The 20392-nt window shown below is 44.0% G+C and overlaps 1 protein-coding gene across 8 annotated transcripts in view; it reads right to left on the bottom strand.

The window, feature by feature from the left end:
* RFX2 (regulatory factor X2) overlaps positions 1-20392 on the bottom strand; it is a 59858-nt gene that overhangs the window by 17769 nt on the left and 21697 nt on the right. For 2 of the 8 annotated variants that reach the window (XM_080566446.1, XM_080566443.1), the window contains exons 2-6: positions 12952-13061; positions 10149-10238; positions 9059-9138; positions 8066-8330; positions 3132-3206 (exon numbers count right to left, since the gene is read on the bottom strand). In XM_080566446.1, coding sequence (XP_080422572.1) covers positions 3132-3206; positions 8066-8330; positions 9059-9138; positions 10149-10238; positions 12952-13056 — 615 coding nt within the window. In that variant the 5' untranslated portion in view covers positions 13057-13061. Of the gene's footprint in view, positions 1-3131; positions 3207-8065; positions 8331-9058; positions 9139-10148; positions 10239-11644; positions 12897-12951; positions 13065-20392 lie in introns of those variants that run through there. The other 6 variants (XM_080566445.1, XM_080566449.1, XM_080566444.1 and 3 more) reach the window with 6 other exon arrangements.

Below are 20392 nucleotides of genomic sequence, written 5' to 3'. Positions count from 1 at the left end.
TATATTCCTTTAAACATTACAGAGCTTGACAATACGAACTCTTGCTATTGAATTGGAATTTTATTATGAAATGCACAAAAGGGGATTAAAAAAGAAATCTGTCAGAATATAAATAATTTTCAAAACATGATTTTTGCTCTTCCTGCATTAATAATAACATACTGGGCACTTAAAATGAGAACATTAAGTATTCTTCCCATTTGTATTCCTTGTTCTGTTTACTTTTTGAATTTTGCTTGGTTGTGACAATGACAAGATACTCGAAAGTTTCTGTTTATATTACGATCAGGTTCCAATAAAATCACTATGCAGCTGTATGCTGCTTTGTTTGTGTTATAAGCACTGCAGGGGAACATTTCCATTTTATTTTTACTTAGACTTTATTTCTACTGAGTGTCTGTTTTGATTTAAAAAAACAAATCTTTAAAAAAAACCTTGATTCGAGGAGGGCTCTTGAAAGGTGGAAGAAGGGACACAGAGGGCTGTCGGAGAAAGGAAGAAGGCCCAGGTTTTGAGAGGTTTTGTTATGGACACTTCTGGGAAACCGAACAAAGCAATGAAGGCACACGCTTGTGGTGCACGTGCGGGGGGCTTCATCCGGGGCTGGGAAGTCCCCCTGCCGTCTGGCTTGGCCTGGACCCTGACCCACACCTCCTTCTTGCTCCCTCTCCCCCTTCTGCAATTAAAGTTCCTCAAAAACGATCATTTGCCTGAAAAGTCTCTTTTCTAGACGAAGTGCCCACCACCACTGGTCAGTGCCTTTTGAGCAGGTCGCTGAGCGCTGAGCCCGAGCCACCCTGGCAGGTGAGCTGGAGCTGCCGCGCTCACCTCCTTCCTGCCCCACGCAGGGGCATCCTATTCCTCCCCCTGCCGAGGGACAAGCATTCCCTCTGCAGGCCCTTCCTTCTCTGCAGTCCGATCTCCTTTCAGGTGTTTCCACCTAGACGCCATTTGGGGATCAGATCCTTGCCTCACTAAAGTTAGGGGAGAAACTCCATCGGTAGTACCTGCCCCTTCCTGCCTAAGAGCCCAAAGATGTGTTTGTTCATTTATTTTTTTCACAAGCAGTGAGGAAAAAAATACATTTTTCTCCTTCTCCTGTGAATGCTAAGGACACCCAGGGCCCCGAGCAGGTACTCCAGTGCATCCAGTCACTTCTCCATTTGCCTAGTTTAGGCACTCCTGTGAAAACTGCAGTCACCTTCCTCCGATTTCTTTGCATCATCTGCAAGCTCGTAATTGGCAAAGAACCAATCCTCTGACCCAGCGCCTCTGGAGTACACTTGTAAGTAGAGCTTTTTCAGTAACAGTAATAGATTGACACAATTTCATTAGAAACATCATGTGTCACTGGGGTATTAACATTAGCTTTGGATTCTAGATCTGATATTTCAAGTGCACTTAAATAACCTCTCAGAGTTTTTGAGGCTAAATTAAGTTATTAAGAGTGGCTCCTTTTACCATGGAATTTGTATAAACAGTGTTATGTAAAAAAATCCCTTTTGACTGAAATACCTTTACTTTCCCTTTTTAATTTTTTTAAAAACTAACCTGACATGAAACATCTGCTCATGGCAACAAAACAAACCATTATGCTAAGAATTCACAGATTTACAAAACGTGAAGTTTAAAATGAAGGACAGAACACTTGATGAAAAATTCTGCTCCATAGCCACGCGCCTGTGAGGTATCTTCTTTGCTTTAGAATTTGTAAGGGCACTTAAGCCTTACGCCGAACTCTAAACGGTGACCTGGGCAGAGAGACCTGATGTTCTTTATTTCTACCCTGCAGGACAAAGGTCGCGTAGATCTGATAGGAGGCTGGATCTGGCCCCAACTCCAGCCTGCTTAGCCTGTGGTCAGACGAAATCTCTTTTCTATCTTCACTTTCTTTCCTTTGTCCTTTTTCCTTTTTTTTAAACCTTGCTCAATACCATACCACTACCTGCCCCGTCCTGTTCCGCTCTGCCCTTCTCTGCACTGTGATGAACAAGAAAAATCTGCAGAACGATGGTACCTGTAGCCAAATCTGTGTGGCACTCAGGGGCACTGCACAGGTGCATGAGCACGGCCACAGCCTGGGAAGGGACGGATGCACATGTATGCTCAGAACAGGAACTAAAAGCCTGACGCTGCAGTTTTGTATTTCCCCAGCTACAACAAGGAACCTTCGAATTCTAGAACTTGGAAATAAGGATCAAACTCATCCAGGAGCCCAGGCCTGAAGTTTGGCATCAGCTTAAGAGAATCAGACCATTAGGTTCAATGTTCCTTTAATTTTCTCAGGTTATTTCTCTAGGGTGAAGAGGACAAACATACCCAAGAATGATAACATATCTACTCCCAAATACAAAGCAAGAGGAAATCTGTTAGAATAAGGAAGTACCACGTTGTGCATTGTGAGTTATCGGAGCAGAACATGCTTCAGCCTAATCCAAAACACAATGAAGAAAAGGCAAATCCAACAACTTCAATAACATTTGAATTAGACTCTTCAAATCTGACACAAGCATGTGCTCACCGTTAAGCATTACTGCGTGGGAGCCATAAACCACGATGCAGAAGACCCTGAGTAGGCCCAGTGGAATAGTGGGAACTTCACACAAAGCAGGGAAATTGTTGGCATAGTAAGAAAAGAGAGGTCTAGCAAATGGGTTTAGCATAGCATTGTAACAGTAATGGTCTTCCTGAGGCACAGAAAGAGGCAATAAAGGCATTCATTCACAGGAGCAGGATTTTGGTACGCAGTATTTAGGGGATATTTGTCATGATTCACTCCGAGTTATTGCTGTAGAATTGCAAGTTATTTTCCAGCCATCTTTAAATTCCACTGAAAGGAAAGAACTTCCTCAGATGTGTTTATCTAATTGCCAGCAATTTCCATTGCAAGGCAGAAGAAATAAATAAACATAGGGTAGAGGCAGTTAACACAATCCAGAGCATCTCATAAACAAACATTAATATCATGGCAGTTTTTGCAAATTCTTGTTTCTTGGGAATGGGCTGCTTTGGGCAGCACAGCAGAATCACAGGCTGTTTTGAGTGACTCGTGCTATTGAATACACCAAACGGCTACAAATAATGCTCCTACCAAAGCAGGAAAGAGGTTGTAAATTCTGATTGCAACTTACATGGCTGTTGAGCAAACTGCTTTTGTGTGATGTAATCCCTTCATTTTTTTGTAGGTTTTCAATCGCCATTTCAAGCTAAAGAAAATATGCACAGGGAAAAAAAAAGGAAAAAAAGAAAAAGAAAGGAAATCAGATAGTTAGCAACAGCCAAGATTGTATCTTTATTAATATTTGAATGATTAATGCTTTATATCAACAAGCTTGTGAAAAAGAGGCAAGTAGATGAGGCACAGTCCTTATGGGATGAAGCTGAAAAGGCGTTATTGTACAGCATGCAAACTAACAACACAGCAACGATCCCTGTTAGGGTGAAAGGGTGTGACTAGGGGACTTTTGATCTTCCACTATGTGTGTTGCCCGTTATAAACAAGAAGCAGTTTTCCTTCTCCTCTCCCCTTCATGCCTAGACCAAAACACCACCATACAGACACGTTGCAGCAGGTCAAAGCAGACTTGCTGCAGAGGAGGTGCATTTTACCCAGATCTTTTACGGAAAACTGGGATGAATTAACTTTGGTTCTTATTATTTCTTAAAAATTTGGCAAAGAACTGAAGGCAACTAAATAAAACAGAGGCACCAGGAGAGTTTACACCAGGAGTGTGTAAGCTGGAATGGATACGAGATCTTTGCTACCAAGCAGAACTGTTATTGGGCTCATTTCCACTGATCTCAGAGCTTCTGCAGCTAGCATAACAGAGAGGCATTCTGGCCTCTAAAGAGCCCTCTTGCTTTCCTCCAACCTCACTCAGCTTCTAGCCTAGCTCTTGCTGCTGCCCTGTGTTCAGACCCTCTCCTAGACCCTTCTTGGCTTGTCATGTCTATTCCTGGGCCTCCCTCGGCAGTCTCTGGCAAACTACTGCATAGAAGGCTGCTGGTCCAGAGCTCCAGTGCTCGTGAGCATGAGGGTTTTGTGAATGAGGAAATAAAAAAAAAACCCTCAGTTTGAGGGACTGGCAGTTTCCTGCAAGTTCCTGCTGCTTCCAGTATGTGTTCTCAAAACCCCATTACCTGTGACCTGTTAGTGTAGGCAGGACAAGGTGGCATGCTGTAAAACTTGCAATCAGTAGCTATCTCTAGCAAATTTACTGTCATCATTTAACATGCATTGTTGTGCACGTATCTATAGGTGCATGCACAAAGCATCACATCTGCACGATCATCTGTCAGCGTATGCCCTCTTTCACACACAAGCTAGCTCCCTATACTCCAGTTTACACTGACTTATAGCATGGCAAAGACAAATGCAGAGAAAAAAACAGCCATTTACAAAACCAAGCTCTATCAGAGAGGTGAGAGAACAGAAAAAATCAGATCTAACTTCTGAAGCAACATTGAACAACCCAACACCGTTTTTGCAATATCCATGTCTGAAGGTGACACTCTGCCCAAGCACCTCCAGCATAAAAAACTGAGACAAAACTTTTTTATGCTGAGGGTGACGGAGCACTGAAACGGGCTGCCCAGGGGGCTGTGGGGTCTCCTTCTCTGGAGACATTCAAAACCCGCCTGGATGTGTTCCTGTGTGACATGATCCAGGTGTTCCTGCTCCGGCAGGGGGGTTGGACTAGATGATCTTTCAAGGTCCCTTCCAATCCCTAATATTCTGTGGTTCTGTGAAATCCCTTGGTTCTGCCCCAAAGTGGCATCATTGCGGCACCTATCAGGAATGTATCAGTGAATCCAAAAAAGGGTCAGTCCAGGACTATGTTTCAGTGGGTTTTGAGAAAACTGTTCAGCATACCATGATGTACCATGAGGAACCAAAACTCATCAGCACAGCCTGATTGCTGATGCAGCTTTCAGGAAATGAGTCAAGGTGTCAGAGGGAGACACCAGTTCCTTCCTCTGCTGAAGGGGCAGAGACAGCTGAGCAGCAGAGTGCCCATTGAGCAATGCCTCTTACGCAAGCACAGAAACACTACTCGTCCTTTTGGCATTTTGCTATTGCTCAATACAAATGGACACCTTACACGTGCAGAAACAAGTATTAGAGGGGAAAGACTGGAAACTCATAAGCTGTCCTGCATGAAGGTGAGCTTTTTGACAAAGGAACATTTCAATATCTGCTTGACTAGAATGGGTGCTAAATTTCTTGACTGTGAAGTTCCTGAGGTATGTATCAGCCAAAATCACCGACAACATTTCACTGATGAAATGTTGTCCAGCAACACTCATTAAAGGACAGCTGCTCTGTTCTCTTTCCCCCATCCTAGGACACAGGGACAGACTGAAGTTGTGAGTCTGCCTAGAGTGATCCAGAAGGTGTAAGACAAGCTGACTTAAAGCTTGTTCATTCATTTTCCAGCCACAGCTGGACACATTGGCAACAACTCTCATCTACTGCTCACTATCTGCTGGACAAACAAACAAACAAACTGTCCAAGAAAGGGACTGGAGTGCACTGGGCTAGAGATCAAGTTACTGAGAGTCAAAAGGACCAGAAGGAAGACAGTTCTAAGTACCTACTTATGGGAGTTCTCAAGGATTTCCTCTCTTGGCCTAGCTTAGTTTAAATGAAGATTAATAGTGGTCTGTTAGCACAGACCCTGAATGGAGCTGCATGATGTTCTGTTCCAGCTTATTTGATGGAGCAGAACATCGTTATTCCAGCAGATATGGATGATGCTGTTGTGTTGTGTGTAATTTATTTTTTTTTTAAGATTTTATTTTAGTGTATATACAGTCTTTACCAAACATCCCCCAGCCTCTTGAGGAAGCTCCAGCTCTTACCCCATTGCTAATTCTGAGGTGCCGCCTTGCTCCCACTCTCCTCCGAAGAAACATTCCTTGCTCTCCCCTTTGAGGTCTCAGTGTTGGCTCTGTCACAAGTGCTCACCACCCTCCAAGCCCTCTTGCTTCCCCATTCCTTGTAGCATTTCCATCACTGCTCTCACATTGCTGGTCACTTTGATATCCAACCCCAACATTACATGCCTGAGGCCACATGCAAATAGTTCTTCCTTGTCTACATCTGCATGAGCTGTAGTCTTCTTTCTCTCCACTGCTAAAGTTCATAATCCTGCCCCAAATACATTTTGCCATGACTGTAGCCTCTCTGGCCTCTTCAATACCAAGTTTCCCTATTTGCTGTTTAAGCAAGGCACTGCAAATAAAAATAATGTTCCTACCCATTGACTTGATATAGTCCTTGCTTTCCCCTACCTGTCCACCCATTATTATGTGAAATTCAAAGTAGCTGTCATGGTTCTGAATGTTCCTGAGAGCTCTGCTCTGTCTCCCGTCAACTCTGGTCTGTGCTGAAAGAACTGAAAGCCACAGATAGACACATCCCTGTACTGTCTTCCAGACAAGCATCCATGCACTACTTAACCCTCTTAAGCCCCTCCACAAGAGTCACTGACATTTGTACAGTTCATTCCTACATGCAACAGAGTGAATTTATTTCAGATGCATTTTCATAAAAGTCAGTTCCTAAATTCTTTTTTTCCTGAATGGCTTATTGTATGTGATAGACAGCTACAAAATAAATCTGTTCATGGGACATTTCTACTGACATATATTCTACTTGGGCTTTTTACATTGTGCCTGTCACCATGGAAATAATAATAAAAAAAAGTTATGTTGTGCAGCTTTGCAAGATGCAGTCCCACGCAGGTGACAAGATCAGCAGCTACTTCCTTCAAAATAACAAGCATGAGCAAAATCAGAGGAAGGTCCAATGCTAGTTATTAACTGTGAGTAATTAAAACACACGCAATTCTCACACAAGAAATGAGCTCCTGCTAATCCAAATGAATCTGACTTTTATTCCTATAGCTCCCACCACACATTTCCTCTTTCACCCAGAGCTAAGGGCTTTTCCCATAGATAGCTACTTCTTCCTAAGGCAGAACACATTCACTGCAGGATCAAAGACAACCTTTCCAGACACAAAGATTCAAAAACTTTAAAGTTTGTACTTTAAAACTCTGTGGGACAACAAAGTGAGCCTTGTTGGCCAGATTTTCAAGAGTAGTCAGTAGCAAACAGCCCCTATTTTTCTCCCTAAGTAGCGCTGTTCCTGTTTTAAAATCCAGCCACATACACTCAGTCACACCTACATTTGTATACAAGCATATACACACACAGGTCAGTCTGGAAAGGAAAGTGAACACTGTCCCAGAAGAACACAAGTTCCAACCTATTCTTGGCAGCAGTTGCTACTCAGACTTTGTAGATTCTCAGACAGAAGCCCTGATTGCTTCTAGCTGCAGAAAGGCTATTTTAGGTTAATAGTTTTACCCTTCTGAGTCCCATACAGTTGTGCTTCTAAACCCAGCACCTCGGCTGACAGTTGGAAGGACATGATTAAAAAAAATCAGAGCTTTAAAACATTTCTGTTTGATCAGTATTGTCCATAAAATACATTTTCTATAATATATGGCAAAGACAGAATACACAATGGTGTAGGAGAATTAAAAAGGCTTTTCAGTCACTGTGCATTTAGAATGATCAGCTTGACACATCTGTAGTAATTATTCACTGGGTTAATAATGGACTTTTCAGGTCTCTTCATAATGAAGAATCTGTTTATATATTTCTTTGCTTTGTATAAGCCAAGCCTCATGTTCAGATGTTACACGTACTAGAAAATGTAAATATAGACAATTCTTTTGAATTGGAAAGCCAAAACATTCTGCTTGGAAAGAAAAACAAAATCACCAAGAATGTTATCTCCATGCTGCATAATTGCAGCATGTGAATGATCTGCTCAGAAAGTTTGACAAGCCTCTGCCCACTGGTAAGAGACATCCCAAATTCCTCCTGAAAAATATCTGTAGTACACCAGTGTCTATTCTCTTGCTTGCACTTGCATAACGTTATACAGACATATACACAGTGCTAATGATAGGAGATTTTATTTTCTGAAGGCTTTTCAGTTCCCTTGGAACAATTCCGGGCCCCGAGCTGTGACATCTGCAGAGCTACATACCGTTGCTGGAGAGGAGCGTGAAGTATGTGACAGAGAATGTCTAGTGTTTTCCATCCCCCCATGAATGAGATAGGCTCCCGAGCTGGAGAGGATCGGACTTCCCCCAATGTCCATGGTGATGCCCACCATGTTGTGAGAGGGAATGGCTGTAGGAGAGGATGCCGCTGTAGTCACCTGAGCTCCACCTCCCTGAGGTTCGAAATAGGAAGCTGCACTGCTGGGGGCGTAAATCTGAGCTTCGGTGTTGTAGGAGTAGGCAGCTCGTCTATCAAAGGAACAACAGCGTTAGGACATGGAGCACAAGCTGATGGCGAGGAGCTTACAGATCTAATGTCATGGACAGAGGCTTCTGCAATCTGGACCACGTTTTAAAAAAGGCCTCGACTCCACTGTCAGTGGAATTTGCACCACTGAAATTGAACTCTGCCATAAAAGTCAATTCTGACAACATTAATCGGTCCTGTGACAGCCCTGAAGCAAAGACCCACAGCCACAGCCTGTCCCAGCAGTGTGAGTGCACGCAGAGCCCTGGAGTCATTTTGCAGCCATCTCACTCGACCTAAATGCAGAGGCTGAGAGCATCCCAGCGGGCAGCAGAGGCAGCAGGACCTAACCAGGAACACAAAAGGGGGCCCAGCAGAGAGGGGCAAGATGATGCCTTACCAAGCCCCTTTCTTCCTATAGAAATTCTGCTTTGGTTCCTAAGGCTGCACCACACGGTGGGATAAGGAGAGGAAAGCACAGGATCGTTTCATATTAGGGAGAGAAAAATTCCCTGAAACACCTCTTCCATGAGGACATCACCTCCACCAAGGCTAGAGTCTGGCACCCACACACCCAATTCAGCACATAAAACAGTTCCTTTTCTTCCTCCTTTTAATGGCAGCCAGGGCCAGCAGCAGTGTTGGAGGGGAAGAAGCCTGGAAGGACCAAACTGCTCAGACCCAGCAGGGAGGGGAAATGGGCTCAGAACAGAGAACAAAAGACTCTTACATGGTTCCGTTGGTATAGACAGCTTCTCCTCCTTCCACATACTGGACCTGGGATGGATATACATGCTGCACGGATTGCACCTGAAACAAGCATCATAAGCCTGAGTTACAGGTATGTTATTGCCTTGGAACAGGGGGAGAAATTACATATTACATCCTTAACTTTGAAGCTTACCTTGACACTTAGGCTTTCTCTAAAAATAAAAAATAAAAAAACAACAACAAACAAATTTTAAAAAAAACAACACATATGTCCCAACGGACATATTTATTTTAAAAGGTCAAATTAAAATAAATAAATAAGAAGTTGCTCCATGAGCAGTGGAAACAATGGAGCTGGGTTTCCTCTGCACACATGTCTCAGGGCTGGTTCTCTGTTGACTAACCAGGGTGAGATCATGCTGCAGCCTTTCCTTCAGAGAGGAGGTTGGCAGTGTCCATCTGCATCCCAGCCCCTTCTTGTTGGTCTGGGAGGTATGTGGTTGCCCTTTGTCAAGTTTTTCTGAAACTGAGTAACCAAATAAAAAATTGCTAGAGGAAAAAGTCAAGAGAATCAGACTCACTGTCCACATGAGGCAGCACCACATATGCCTGGTTTCTTAGGAAACAAGGGCTGCAAAAGGCAAAGTTCAGATAAATAAAAACACTTGCATGGCTCTCTGCAACCCAACCTTTCTACAAAGCCACAAGTAGTCAATATATTTGCTTGTATAATTAAAAAATAATCCCAAACACTTTGCCTCTAAAAAATTTTTACTGAGGATTATTGCTTTTTAAGTGGCAATTAAAAGCATCCATCAAATCTTCAAACATATGCAAGACACCTGCTACAGTAAAGGTTCTTTCCAAACCTTAAATATTTTGAGAGTTTCTTTTATTATCAGTCTGAGAAGGAGAGGGAGAGATGGAGAAAGCTGCTCTCACAGTGATCTCCAGGTCTCTGGATGCACACAGCTGTTTAATTAACAGTATGGATTTTTCTAAGGAGATATTTGACACAGTTTCAAATTCGGTGTGGGACATAGCAGACAGGGAGAGCCAGTCCTGCTGACCCAGAGTGGCTGTGTGGTGTCTCACCGCGGAGACATTACCTGTTGTGGAACCTGCTGAACTCTGGGAACAGAGATTTGCTGCATCTGCGCTCCTTTGGGAGCGGAGCCTGCTGCTTGGACCAAAACCCTCTGAAAGAAGAAGACACATTAACACACGCTTACTTCCAGTTTGCAGTTAGTCTGTAACACGGATATTCCCTTTCAAACTTTCATGGAAAGCTTGCAGCTACTCCAAAGGCAGCAGAACCCCTTCCTTAGCGCCCCTATGGCCCCCTATCCCTCCAACGTAACCTGCATCAACACCAGCATGAACGCAGATACCTGAACTGGGGAAAAGCAGAGAGCTGGATCCACACTTTCTGAATTTCTCCATGGATAACAATAGAGCAACAGCAAACAGCTGATTGACAGGAGGCACTCAACAGGAGGAATTCAACAGGAGTTCAACAGGAGGTTCAGTTGCAGCCAAACAAGAACCACTCCTCACACGTTCACATTTTCCTCCTATGGCTGCAAAGATGCTTCTTTTGTTCCTGCTATACCAAAGCACAATCTGTCTCCCGTGATATGAAATCACTCTCCAAGGTGCCACAGCCATTATGGTTTCCACCAGCACCAAAGCTCGGGGGGTTCTGCATCTCACTTTAGTGCCACCAAGGGCAAAGACGTGCTTTGTGCTACCCTTGCCTTACACCTGACTTACTGTTTGAGGCTGCACGTGAGTCCTGAAGAGTGCAAAGCACCTTGCAGATCCAGTAAAACAAATGTGGAGACATAGTGGATGGAAATAAATGATTCAGTGAGGCCCATGGGAACAGAGCCTAGGATACTGGCATGAAAGTAAGAAAGGAAGCATTCAAGCCAAATATCTGTATGGCACTTTAAACTGATGAGGACCTTCTCCAAGGAAACAGTCATCTTCTGTGGCTTGAAGCTTTAAAAATATCCAGCAGACTGGGCCAACAGAACAAACAGCTGCAAAACAATCCCACTTGAGTCCTAGAAGAGACCTTGACAATTACTGGCTACCATATATATATTGATGATTTTTAGCCCTCTGACAACCTCCCAGCATGTCCTTTGTAACGAGACAGAAGTTTTGTTCTAGCAGAATTACAAGATTATGACAATTGCCCAGATTTTTAGGCAGCTCCTAAATCACAGTCCCCAGGCTCACTTTCAGAAAGTCTGTACACTTTTGAGATCCTGCAGCTGAGCTAGTGCTAAGGATGCGTGCAGTTATGCCAGCCATCACTTCGCCTATTTTCTTTCCAAAAGAGGCTGTAATCAGTGCATGGCGGAGCATTAAAAGCCCTTTTTCAAGTCAGGTCTTGACAATGCCAACTGCATCAAAGTCTCAGTGAGAATTATTCTTTTCTCCTACTTTTCATCCTTTCTCTGTCATTGCTTTTACCAAACGACACATCTCTCTCCTTTGGCACAGCTGCCCAGCTCAGCTACTTTTGTAATTCATCACCACCTGCCTGGTTACTCCTACTAGCTTCTAACCAGAAAAAAAAAAAATCATCCCCAACCTGTAAGATGAGGCCATCCTGTTCATACAGCCTTCTCTCACACTGAAAGGTGGACCAGTGATCAACAACACCAAAGGCTTCAGCCTCGCACCAGTCACGCTGCCTGTAGTTCATTCCTAGTATTTTCTTTGTCCTGCTGGTGAGAATGGAAGGTTCTCTAGATGTTCCTCCTCTTCGGCTCTCTTCCAAGATCCTCTGGGTCTTCCTTAATCCACAGAGTTCCACGTGGGATGCTGTGTCATGACAACAGCACCAGGAAAGGCTGGACAGAACTTCGGGAACTTCATAATCCAAAGCTGAAGGGTCTTCTTAACTTCTTGAACGTTGTCACAGTCAAATTCACACTAAGACTGATGATCCCTAAGATACTTTACGCTACTGATCATCATCACAATACAAGCAGGAAACAACACCCAGGGAAATCAACGCTGGGAAGGCTGATTTAAAGACGACAGCAGGCTGGCCAAACACATGCTGAGTGGCACGATGTGGATGTCCATGTCCCAGCAGACCAAAGGCTCCTACCAATTCACAAGTTTAAGTTGTTGCCTTCCATCGGGATCCAATGGCAGCTACTTCTGCTCACTTGGGAGTTGAAGAAGGGTGTAGCTGGGCTACACCCACCCATCCTTTTATCCTTCCAGCTTCCTTAACTGCCACAGAAAGTTCTTTTGATAGTTCCCCAAATGCCATAAAAAGGAACCAGTTATGCTTAACACTTCCCGTTTTGCATTAGGTAGTTTTCATTCATCAGTTGAAGCTATCATTTCTCTCCTATCAAGAGACCTTCCAAGAGCATTGTATTCATGCAAATGAATCATGAATTTTCCCCCTCTCTCGAATTTAAAATGTCAGGATCCACCTACCAAAGGAAGAGGCTAGCATGTGGCTCCTCCACCCACTCCTGCCCCAGCACTCCCAGCCCCCCTCTTCTGATGAACTTGATGCCTTTTTGTTAGAGATGCCTTTAAGGACTGTTCTATTTTCTGCTGCTTTTACTGACAAAACAAATAACGACAGCAGGATATTACACTGAAACAACCACCAAGCTGGCACAAAGTGATTTCCTTAGGTAGCTAATTTGAAAATCCAAATCTCATGTTTTAAAGCTTGTGTGTTTGCAGGGCTAACCCAGGCAAATACCTATGGCCTCGATCAACACAATCTCCAGGCTCTTTCTCACCGCTGCCTCAACAAGCTGATTATCAATCCCCTCCTCCCAGATAAAGCCCTGGATTCATATACTTCTACCAGTAAAAGAGGGCTCTTCTCCATGGAAACAGCGCTACCAGCTGTGCATACGTTACCTGCTGCGAGGCTGGCACCGGCTGCACTACTGGAGCTTGGGCTGATGCAGAAGCGTGAAGTGCCACGGAAGCTGCTGGGTCTGATCCACCCTCTGAACTCTGCATGCTCACTGCTGGAGAGAGCAGAAGGGACATCAGCCAGCGAAAGCACAGCTCTGCTCGCCCAACACCGCCGGGAGCCCAAGGAACCTGTGTCTAAAAGGAGCAAAATCCCAGTGGAAGATCCAGGGGAAACGCTAGGAAGGAAGGTAGCTACCTTCCTACACAGAGGGCTCTTTTTAGTCTTGGATCTAATTTTAATGCATTATTATATTAAGAAAAAAGAAAGTTGCACAATTGTTCCGCAGAAAGGGGAGGGAAGGAACAGAAAATGCTCTTCTAAATATAACAAAAAAGTAGCATTGGAAAATTATTGTGTCATAGTGAGGGATAACTACAGATCTGTAAGAGTAAGAACATGTTTTAAAAAACGTTTCTTCTCCCCCTCTGCTTTATCATGTCTAACTAGTGCAAAATTTTTATTGAAACTAAGTACATGCCTGGGGCTTAGCTAATGCTTTCAGTTTGAAAGTGGGGTGGCGGATTCAGGGGTATAATCGCAACCAGTGATCAAACATGAATAGAGAAAGAACAGCGGCTGAGTGCCGTTTGAAAGCCCCAAACCACCCCCACAAAGAAACACCCCCGCCCTCCCCAGCTCCCATCAAGGTGCCAACCCTCCCATTACCCCGTCCCAGCGCCCACCCAGCATCGCTCGGCTCGGCTGCCCCGTCCTGGGGACAGGGGAGAACCCTGCGGGCACGGAGAGGGGCTGAGCCCCCGTGGAGCCACGTCCCGAGGGCAGCCAAGGTTTGGGTTTTTGATATGATATGGAGAGGTGGAAAAGTCTTTTTGCACAATTTCTTAGGAAAGTTGCTGTCTAAAACTATTTCCAGAGTGTTTCTGCTGTCACTTCCGAACCATAAGATTCTGAAATACCCAGATTTTGAGCGGTGTCATTTCTCCTTTCTCAGCCCTGCTGCTGCATGCAACGCAGCCTCACAGCAACGGTGTGAAATCCTTTCAGTTTTATTTCCCCCCTCCTTCCAGTATTTAAACTTCTCCCTCAACTTTGTGCAATTTAAGAGACAAAAGAGAAAATGACAAACTGTGGGATGCTGTGGACAGTGCTCACTTGATAGCTCTATGTGGTGCAATTGAACAGAGAGGGGAGGTGAAGGTACAAAAACATTACACATTTACTCTCCTTCAGCCATTGAAAGAAAAAAATCAGATTCTTCACAAAAGAGTTTTTAAGATTTTTTCCAATTAGTGCTGACCCCATATTCCCATGCTGCACATTAGACATTAAAGCAATTACTCCCCTAACTTCACCCCAAGCCCACAGCTTGCAAGCAATTTTCTCTTCCACATCTTTCTACATCTAGGAGAAAGGGCAGATAAGGAGCAGGAGCGCTCCAGGTACAGCCACCAGATTAACTCCACAGCCCAAAAACAAGGGGAGGAAACGCAGCCCCTGCTCGCAGCCCCGCCAAGCCCCAGGCCCCGTGCACGGGCTGTCCTTCGGGGACTTGCTTGGCTGCTTCGTGGAACCAGAACATCAGCGCCTGCTTCTTCACATCGCCACCCGGGGAAGGGGTTTGAAATAATAGCCTCATGTGCAAAGACCCCAGTTGCAATAGCACCATGGGATCACAAAAATAATAGTTCTCCCCATAAATTAAAGAAATAGCCTCCTGCCTGTTGCAGCCTACCAAAATTATTTGCCACTGGCCAGCGCTGCACCATTGGAGGCAAGTTTATAAAGCCACAGCAGACCAGAGGGTAACGGTTAGCGTAATGCTTATTCTCATAAATTCACAAGGGTGTTTTATCTCTGTGTTTTATCATTCATACCCAGGGCTCCACTCGCCAGTGGTCTAAGTTTTTGTGAATGGAAACTATAGCATGGCGAGTGTAAGAATATAGCATGGTGAGGATATAAAAGAAAACTGGGTAAGTTGCCAGGTTTATTTTAATGACCTATTTGAGAGTGGTTCTGACAGGGTCAGATCTGGGCAGTTCAGGTCTGCAGAAAGGTCTCTTAAAGTGTAGCTGTAAGCATCCCTTCCAAGTGTCCTTTCCTGATACCGAGAAATGACCACCCGCCCATCTCTGCTGATAAACTTTGTCTTCTGGTTTCCCTCCATGAACAAAAGAGAGCAGAGAGAGGCAGAAAGGGGGCAAGATGAATGGTCAGCTGCCAAAATAAATCACCAACGTTATTGTCGGATTCATTACAAAAGACAGGCTCTGTTACTGATGACAACAAAGCTAGACACAAAGAACCCAATGAAACCTGCAGCTGGTACTTCCAGACAAGGTAGACAGACACCAAAGTACCGGACCCCTTGAAGCACACGTACAAGACATTATTATTTTGTTTATTAGTAGAACATCCTGGATAGAGAATAATTCATTTCCCACTAAAGCCATCTTGTGCATCCTGAGAGCTGGAGGGACAGAAACGTGTATGCCATCTGCTAGTACTAATTTGTGCTTCTGAAACACTGATAACATAAACAGGATTCCTGCACTGAGAAACCACGGCAAGGGGCTACAAAACGGTGCCTGTGTCCCGGGTGTGCAGTACCGAGTGAGCCGGCACACCGGCCAGTATTGCTGAGCATGACTCAAGCTCAGCATCAGCTCTGAAGGAGGAAGCCTGGGACCTTCCACCTTGTCTGTCACCTCCCACAGGTGAGAAAGTTTTACGGCGTTCTGGATCACTTGCTCCTAAGAGACTCAGTGGCTCAGAGGCAAGCCCCATCCCTTCCCCAAAGCAGCAGCCCCAGGGGCTCAGCCCAGCACCGCATGCGTCCTGCTCCCGGCTGGAGGGCGCCGTACCTCTCCCAGCTGCAGGGCTCAACAGGGATAGTAAAGGTGTCTCGTGGCTTCTGACAGCCGTTGACGGCGTGACAGCTTGGCAGCCCCCTCGGTACCAGTGAGTTTGCACAAATGGAGGAACAAATCGGTACTAAACAAAGCCACCGGCGGGTCACAGAGAGGAGGAGCATCTTCAGCCGACTTTCTCAGCATCAGGGCTCCTCACAGGGAGCAAGAAGACAACTCAGTAATTTTTACCAGGGGAGTCAGCAGAAGGGATCTGACCTGGCATAAGAAACACAACTGCAGGGATCGGGGCCCTATTCAGATGCTTGCATTTCAGGTACAGACAAGTTCAAAACTCCAGTTGCTCAACCTGCTTGTGATGTCACGGGCAGCACCAAGCGCGCTGCTGCGGAAGGCATTGCAGACATCTGAATTCCAGCTTGCATCATCACTGCATGAATCAGGCCGATAGCAAGGCTGCTGCGCTCTGGAAACCTTCTGTTTACACACAGCTATCTTGGTATCCAAGCAAACAGCAGCGACAGGAAAGGAAATACAGAAAAAGCTAATAACTTCTGGGTGCTATTTCTGGGTCTGCCACCAACTTGCTCTGTGACCTTGAACAGGATGCTTCCCCTTTCCTATGCTTCAATTTTCCCACTCCTAAAAAAGTGATCCTACTCCCCTACGTAAGGTATTTGTCAAGCACTGGTCTCAGAGAGCTGTCAAAGTCTGAATGCATTTGAGAAAGACAAGTAGTAATGCTGCAAGCCTTGAGGGCTGATAAAGCTCCAATTGTTACTGTTTCATTCATAAATCTCACCACCTTCATGTAAATAACCTTGCCTTTTTTAATCTATCCTGCCTAAACCAGCTCCAAAACGCTGGAAAAACAGAGATAAGGGGAGCATTTCAAAATGTGTTCCACACTCTAGGTTGCACTGAGAAGCGGGGAGCATCCGAAGGCTGTCACATGCCTTCCTCTTGCTGGTCAGCAGGAGCCTGGAGGGGAAGCCGCGCTCCTGAAAAAAAGCTGCAGGATAGGGGCCGAGCAGCAGCGCCCACAGCAGCGCCCACAGGGCACTCACAGCCCATGAGCTCCACGAGCCAGGGCTTGGCAAAACGCAGCGATTCAGAGGAACTGCAAGTATTTTTCCACGGAACGCTTTAATATAAACTAACAGCTCCTGAATGCTCAAACAAAAAAGTTTCAGCGCTAAACGCTGGGACCTCAGATGCCTAATAACTGCTGCTGATTAGAGCCAGAGCAGGGAGTTTGCCCCAAAGAAAGCATGTGGTTTATTTTTCTGTTGTGCTCTGGTCCTCATTCAGCCGGACCCACGAGCACACGGCTGTCGTAGCCCTCCCAGGCACTTGGAGACAAAAAAAGAGATGATGCAAGTCCCTGCCAGCCTGGGCCAGCCTATGTGCTTGGTGTCTCAGTTCTAGAAGCAAATGTCACCACTCAAAGTGTATCGACCCCCTTTATTTTATTTATTTTATTTCATTTCATTTCATTTCTTTTCATTTCATTTCATTTTTCGTAAGAGCAGCCTTACATAAGGCAGGAAGTTCCCGGGGGTGGGACTGGCACACTGCTTTGATTCTCACGGGTGAAAACTGTTTGTGAGAAGATTCATGTATGGTATTTAGGTCTTGTATTTACATATTCCGATTTTTTTTAAGTGAAAATGTAAAACACATGAGCTACCCTACACCAACAAACAGTGAATGCCTTTTTTGAATCCAGAATAATTGTTCAATCATACTAGTGTTGCTTTCAAAACATTAAAATTGCTTCTGTTTCACCGAATTACTTGCTCATTTGAAGGTAAAAAAACATATCATGAACTATTTTTTGGTAGGGAAAATTTGAATTTGCTTTTCAAAGCATATTTTGTCATCCTTTGAGCTCATTTAAACTTTTTTAATTCCTTTATTCCGTCTTTTTTTTGACAGAACTTTTGAAACAGAAAGCAATACTGGGAATTACTAAGGAAAAGGAAAGTATCTTGGATGAGTTTGTTGTTGTTTTTAATAAAAATAGTTGATAATTCTACCTCTGGGACAAGGTTTCTCAGCCATTTATTTTTAAGCTTTACAGTAAACCTTGGTGGATATTACCTCTGCTGGGCAATTCCACTGACCCTCTATTTGCCATTTGGAAATGGGCTCAACAGCTACTTCTCAAAGGGGATTTCTGGAATTTAAATGTGGGGCACAAAAATCCGCTAGGAAAATAACTGCGCTGAAGTCCAGGAATCAATGGTAAACCAAACATTTGAAGATTGAAGAATGTACTCCATGCCTTTCATTTCAAATTAAGATAGAAAGGTGGGAAATGTTTATTTTTCCAGGCAAACCTGCTATAATTATGCCTTCCTTTTTTATTTCTGATGGTGTCTATTCTTTAAACAGGAAGCAAATGCCAATACAATTAGCTCTCCAGCTAAAATGAGGCATCCTGAACTTTTAATCATTACCTGCACCCGTTGTCAGACACATCCTATAGCATAAAGATAAAAACTGAGGCTAGAATGCATACGGTTGTGGGGAAAGAGAGGAGCTTGGTCCCATCGAGCTGCATGGCTACAAAGATGGCACAGATGGATGTACCAGAACTGCAGGAAAAAAAAGAGCTGGCTGTGATTGCTACCGGCATTTTATAGTAAACTTCACCCTAAATTAATGCGGTAGGTAACCTTTGTGTCTCTTTAACATTACCACGAGTTAATGAGATCCGGTACACCCAACAGCCAGGAGGCTCAACTGTGCACAGTTTGTGCTCCGAGGTTCCTTTTTCTTCAGGGGACTTCAGGCTGACCAGGGGGTAAAATAATCAGGGAATCGCATAGTCACATTTCCATATACAAGGTCATGATACAGCTCTGAGTTTTGTAAAGAAATCTCATGACACCTGGTATTTTACCAAGAACCCCAGTCTTTGGAAACAAGTGGTAATAGGAAGGTTGTAGTTTAATCTGAAAAAATGAACTATTTCTCATCCATAACACTGACTTGCTGGATCTAAATTCAAATCCGTTTTTGCTTTTTTTTTTTTCTGTTTGGTTGGTTTTGTACATTTTTTGCATATTTGAAAGGAAGGTTTACAATTTAAAATAGTTATTTGGTTTCTGGAACTTTTTTCAAGCTGGCTTGGAGCTTAAATAAATAGGAAAAACAGAATGGCAATAATGGAATTCAGAAGAAATAAAAGTGCTATTTAACCACCATGTGCTATACAAGCTCTAAATGGTATTTTGTCCCTTGTGTATTGATAAACTTGACTATAGAAAAAGGAACTAGGGTTTCTACATTTAATATATTGACTACTCAGAACCCTCAATACTCTCAAAAGTGATCGAAAATAATAAAAGGAATGAGAGAAACAGCAGATTTTTACTTTCTTTTCTAGCAGATGCACACAATCCATTGACTTTATCCACCACTCTCTATGCCACATCTATTTTATTCAAGAAGGTTTTCTTTAGTATTTTCCATTTCATTCAACATTTTTGGCATAGTCTCTATTTAATAATTTGCCCTGAAAAGGCATTATTTGTGTTTTAACTGCAGCACAGAAAGGAAGTGTCTGTATTTGGAAAAAAGTTTTTTTATATTATGTGAATAAAAATGCGTTCGCATGAATTGTACCACTATAGAGCAAATATTTGTATTAAAACCAGCTTACTTCCTGCCTCCACATGCATCTTTAATTCCTGCTGTGCCTGTCTCCAAAGCATGATATCTCCAAGAAATAACAGGTGTTTCCCTGAAATTCCTATCGGTAAAATAGTTTTTTTTTTTTTTTCCCATTGCCCATAAAACCCAGAAGGCAGAGGGGCCCATGAGCAGGAACAGAAGGCTGCTGCCATGCAGCTCTGAGCTGAGACGAAGGACAAGCGTGCTCCTACGTCTGCGCCCCGTATCCCACCTTGGGAAAACAGGATTCCAGCGCACCCGTCGGTGAAACCAGAAGAAACTCATGACCTTCAGGTGGTTGAACCAGAGAACCTGCTCTAGCAGCACCCGTGTTCAGGATTACAGTTACAGTGTCCTTCAGACAATACAGTGGAGGCTTGGAGAGCAAAGCTTCTGCCACGTATCAGGGACGTTGTACGTATCAGGTACGTATGGCTGCTTAGCACCTGAACCTCATCCTTATCCAAAACGTTATATATCTGGCAACCATGATACACCAGACAGACAGGAGCTGGCACCTGAGCAAGCTCATCTAAAGGGTGTCCCGAACCACATGTCATAACCTTTAGCCTTTTAATAAGCAGTGGTATGTGGAGGGGATAGAAGGGGGAAAGCAAATATGACAAGGAACTTGATAATAAGCTGATTCTGGAGAGGCTGCTTATTAAATTGCTTCAAAATGATATAAACAGAGAAGGCACCAGAGCCTTCCACTGATTAGGTTAAATTAATTTAAAACAGAAGCAAACGCTGCTTGTCTAAGAGCTTTAGTTACCTGGAAACACAGATAAACCCAAAACATGGGTTTCGAGGGCAGCAGGCAGTATAGCTGTTTTTTTCAGAAACATGGTCCTCATGGAAAAACACA

The sequence above is a fragment of the Anser brachyrhynchus genome, assembly GCF_964034855.1.
Source record: "Anser brachyrhynchus genome assembly, chromosome: 23".
In the NCBI taxonomy this organism is placed as follows: domain Eukaryota; kingdom Metazoa; phylum Chordata; class Aves; order Anseriformes; family Anatidae; genus Anser; species Anser brachyrhynchus.
The sequence above is the reverse complement of the archived record's forward strand: the minus strand, read 5'-3'. Positions and strand labels throughout refer to the sequence as shown.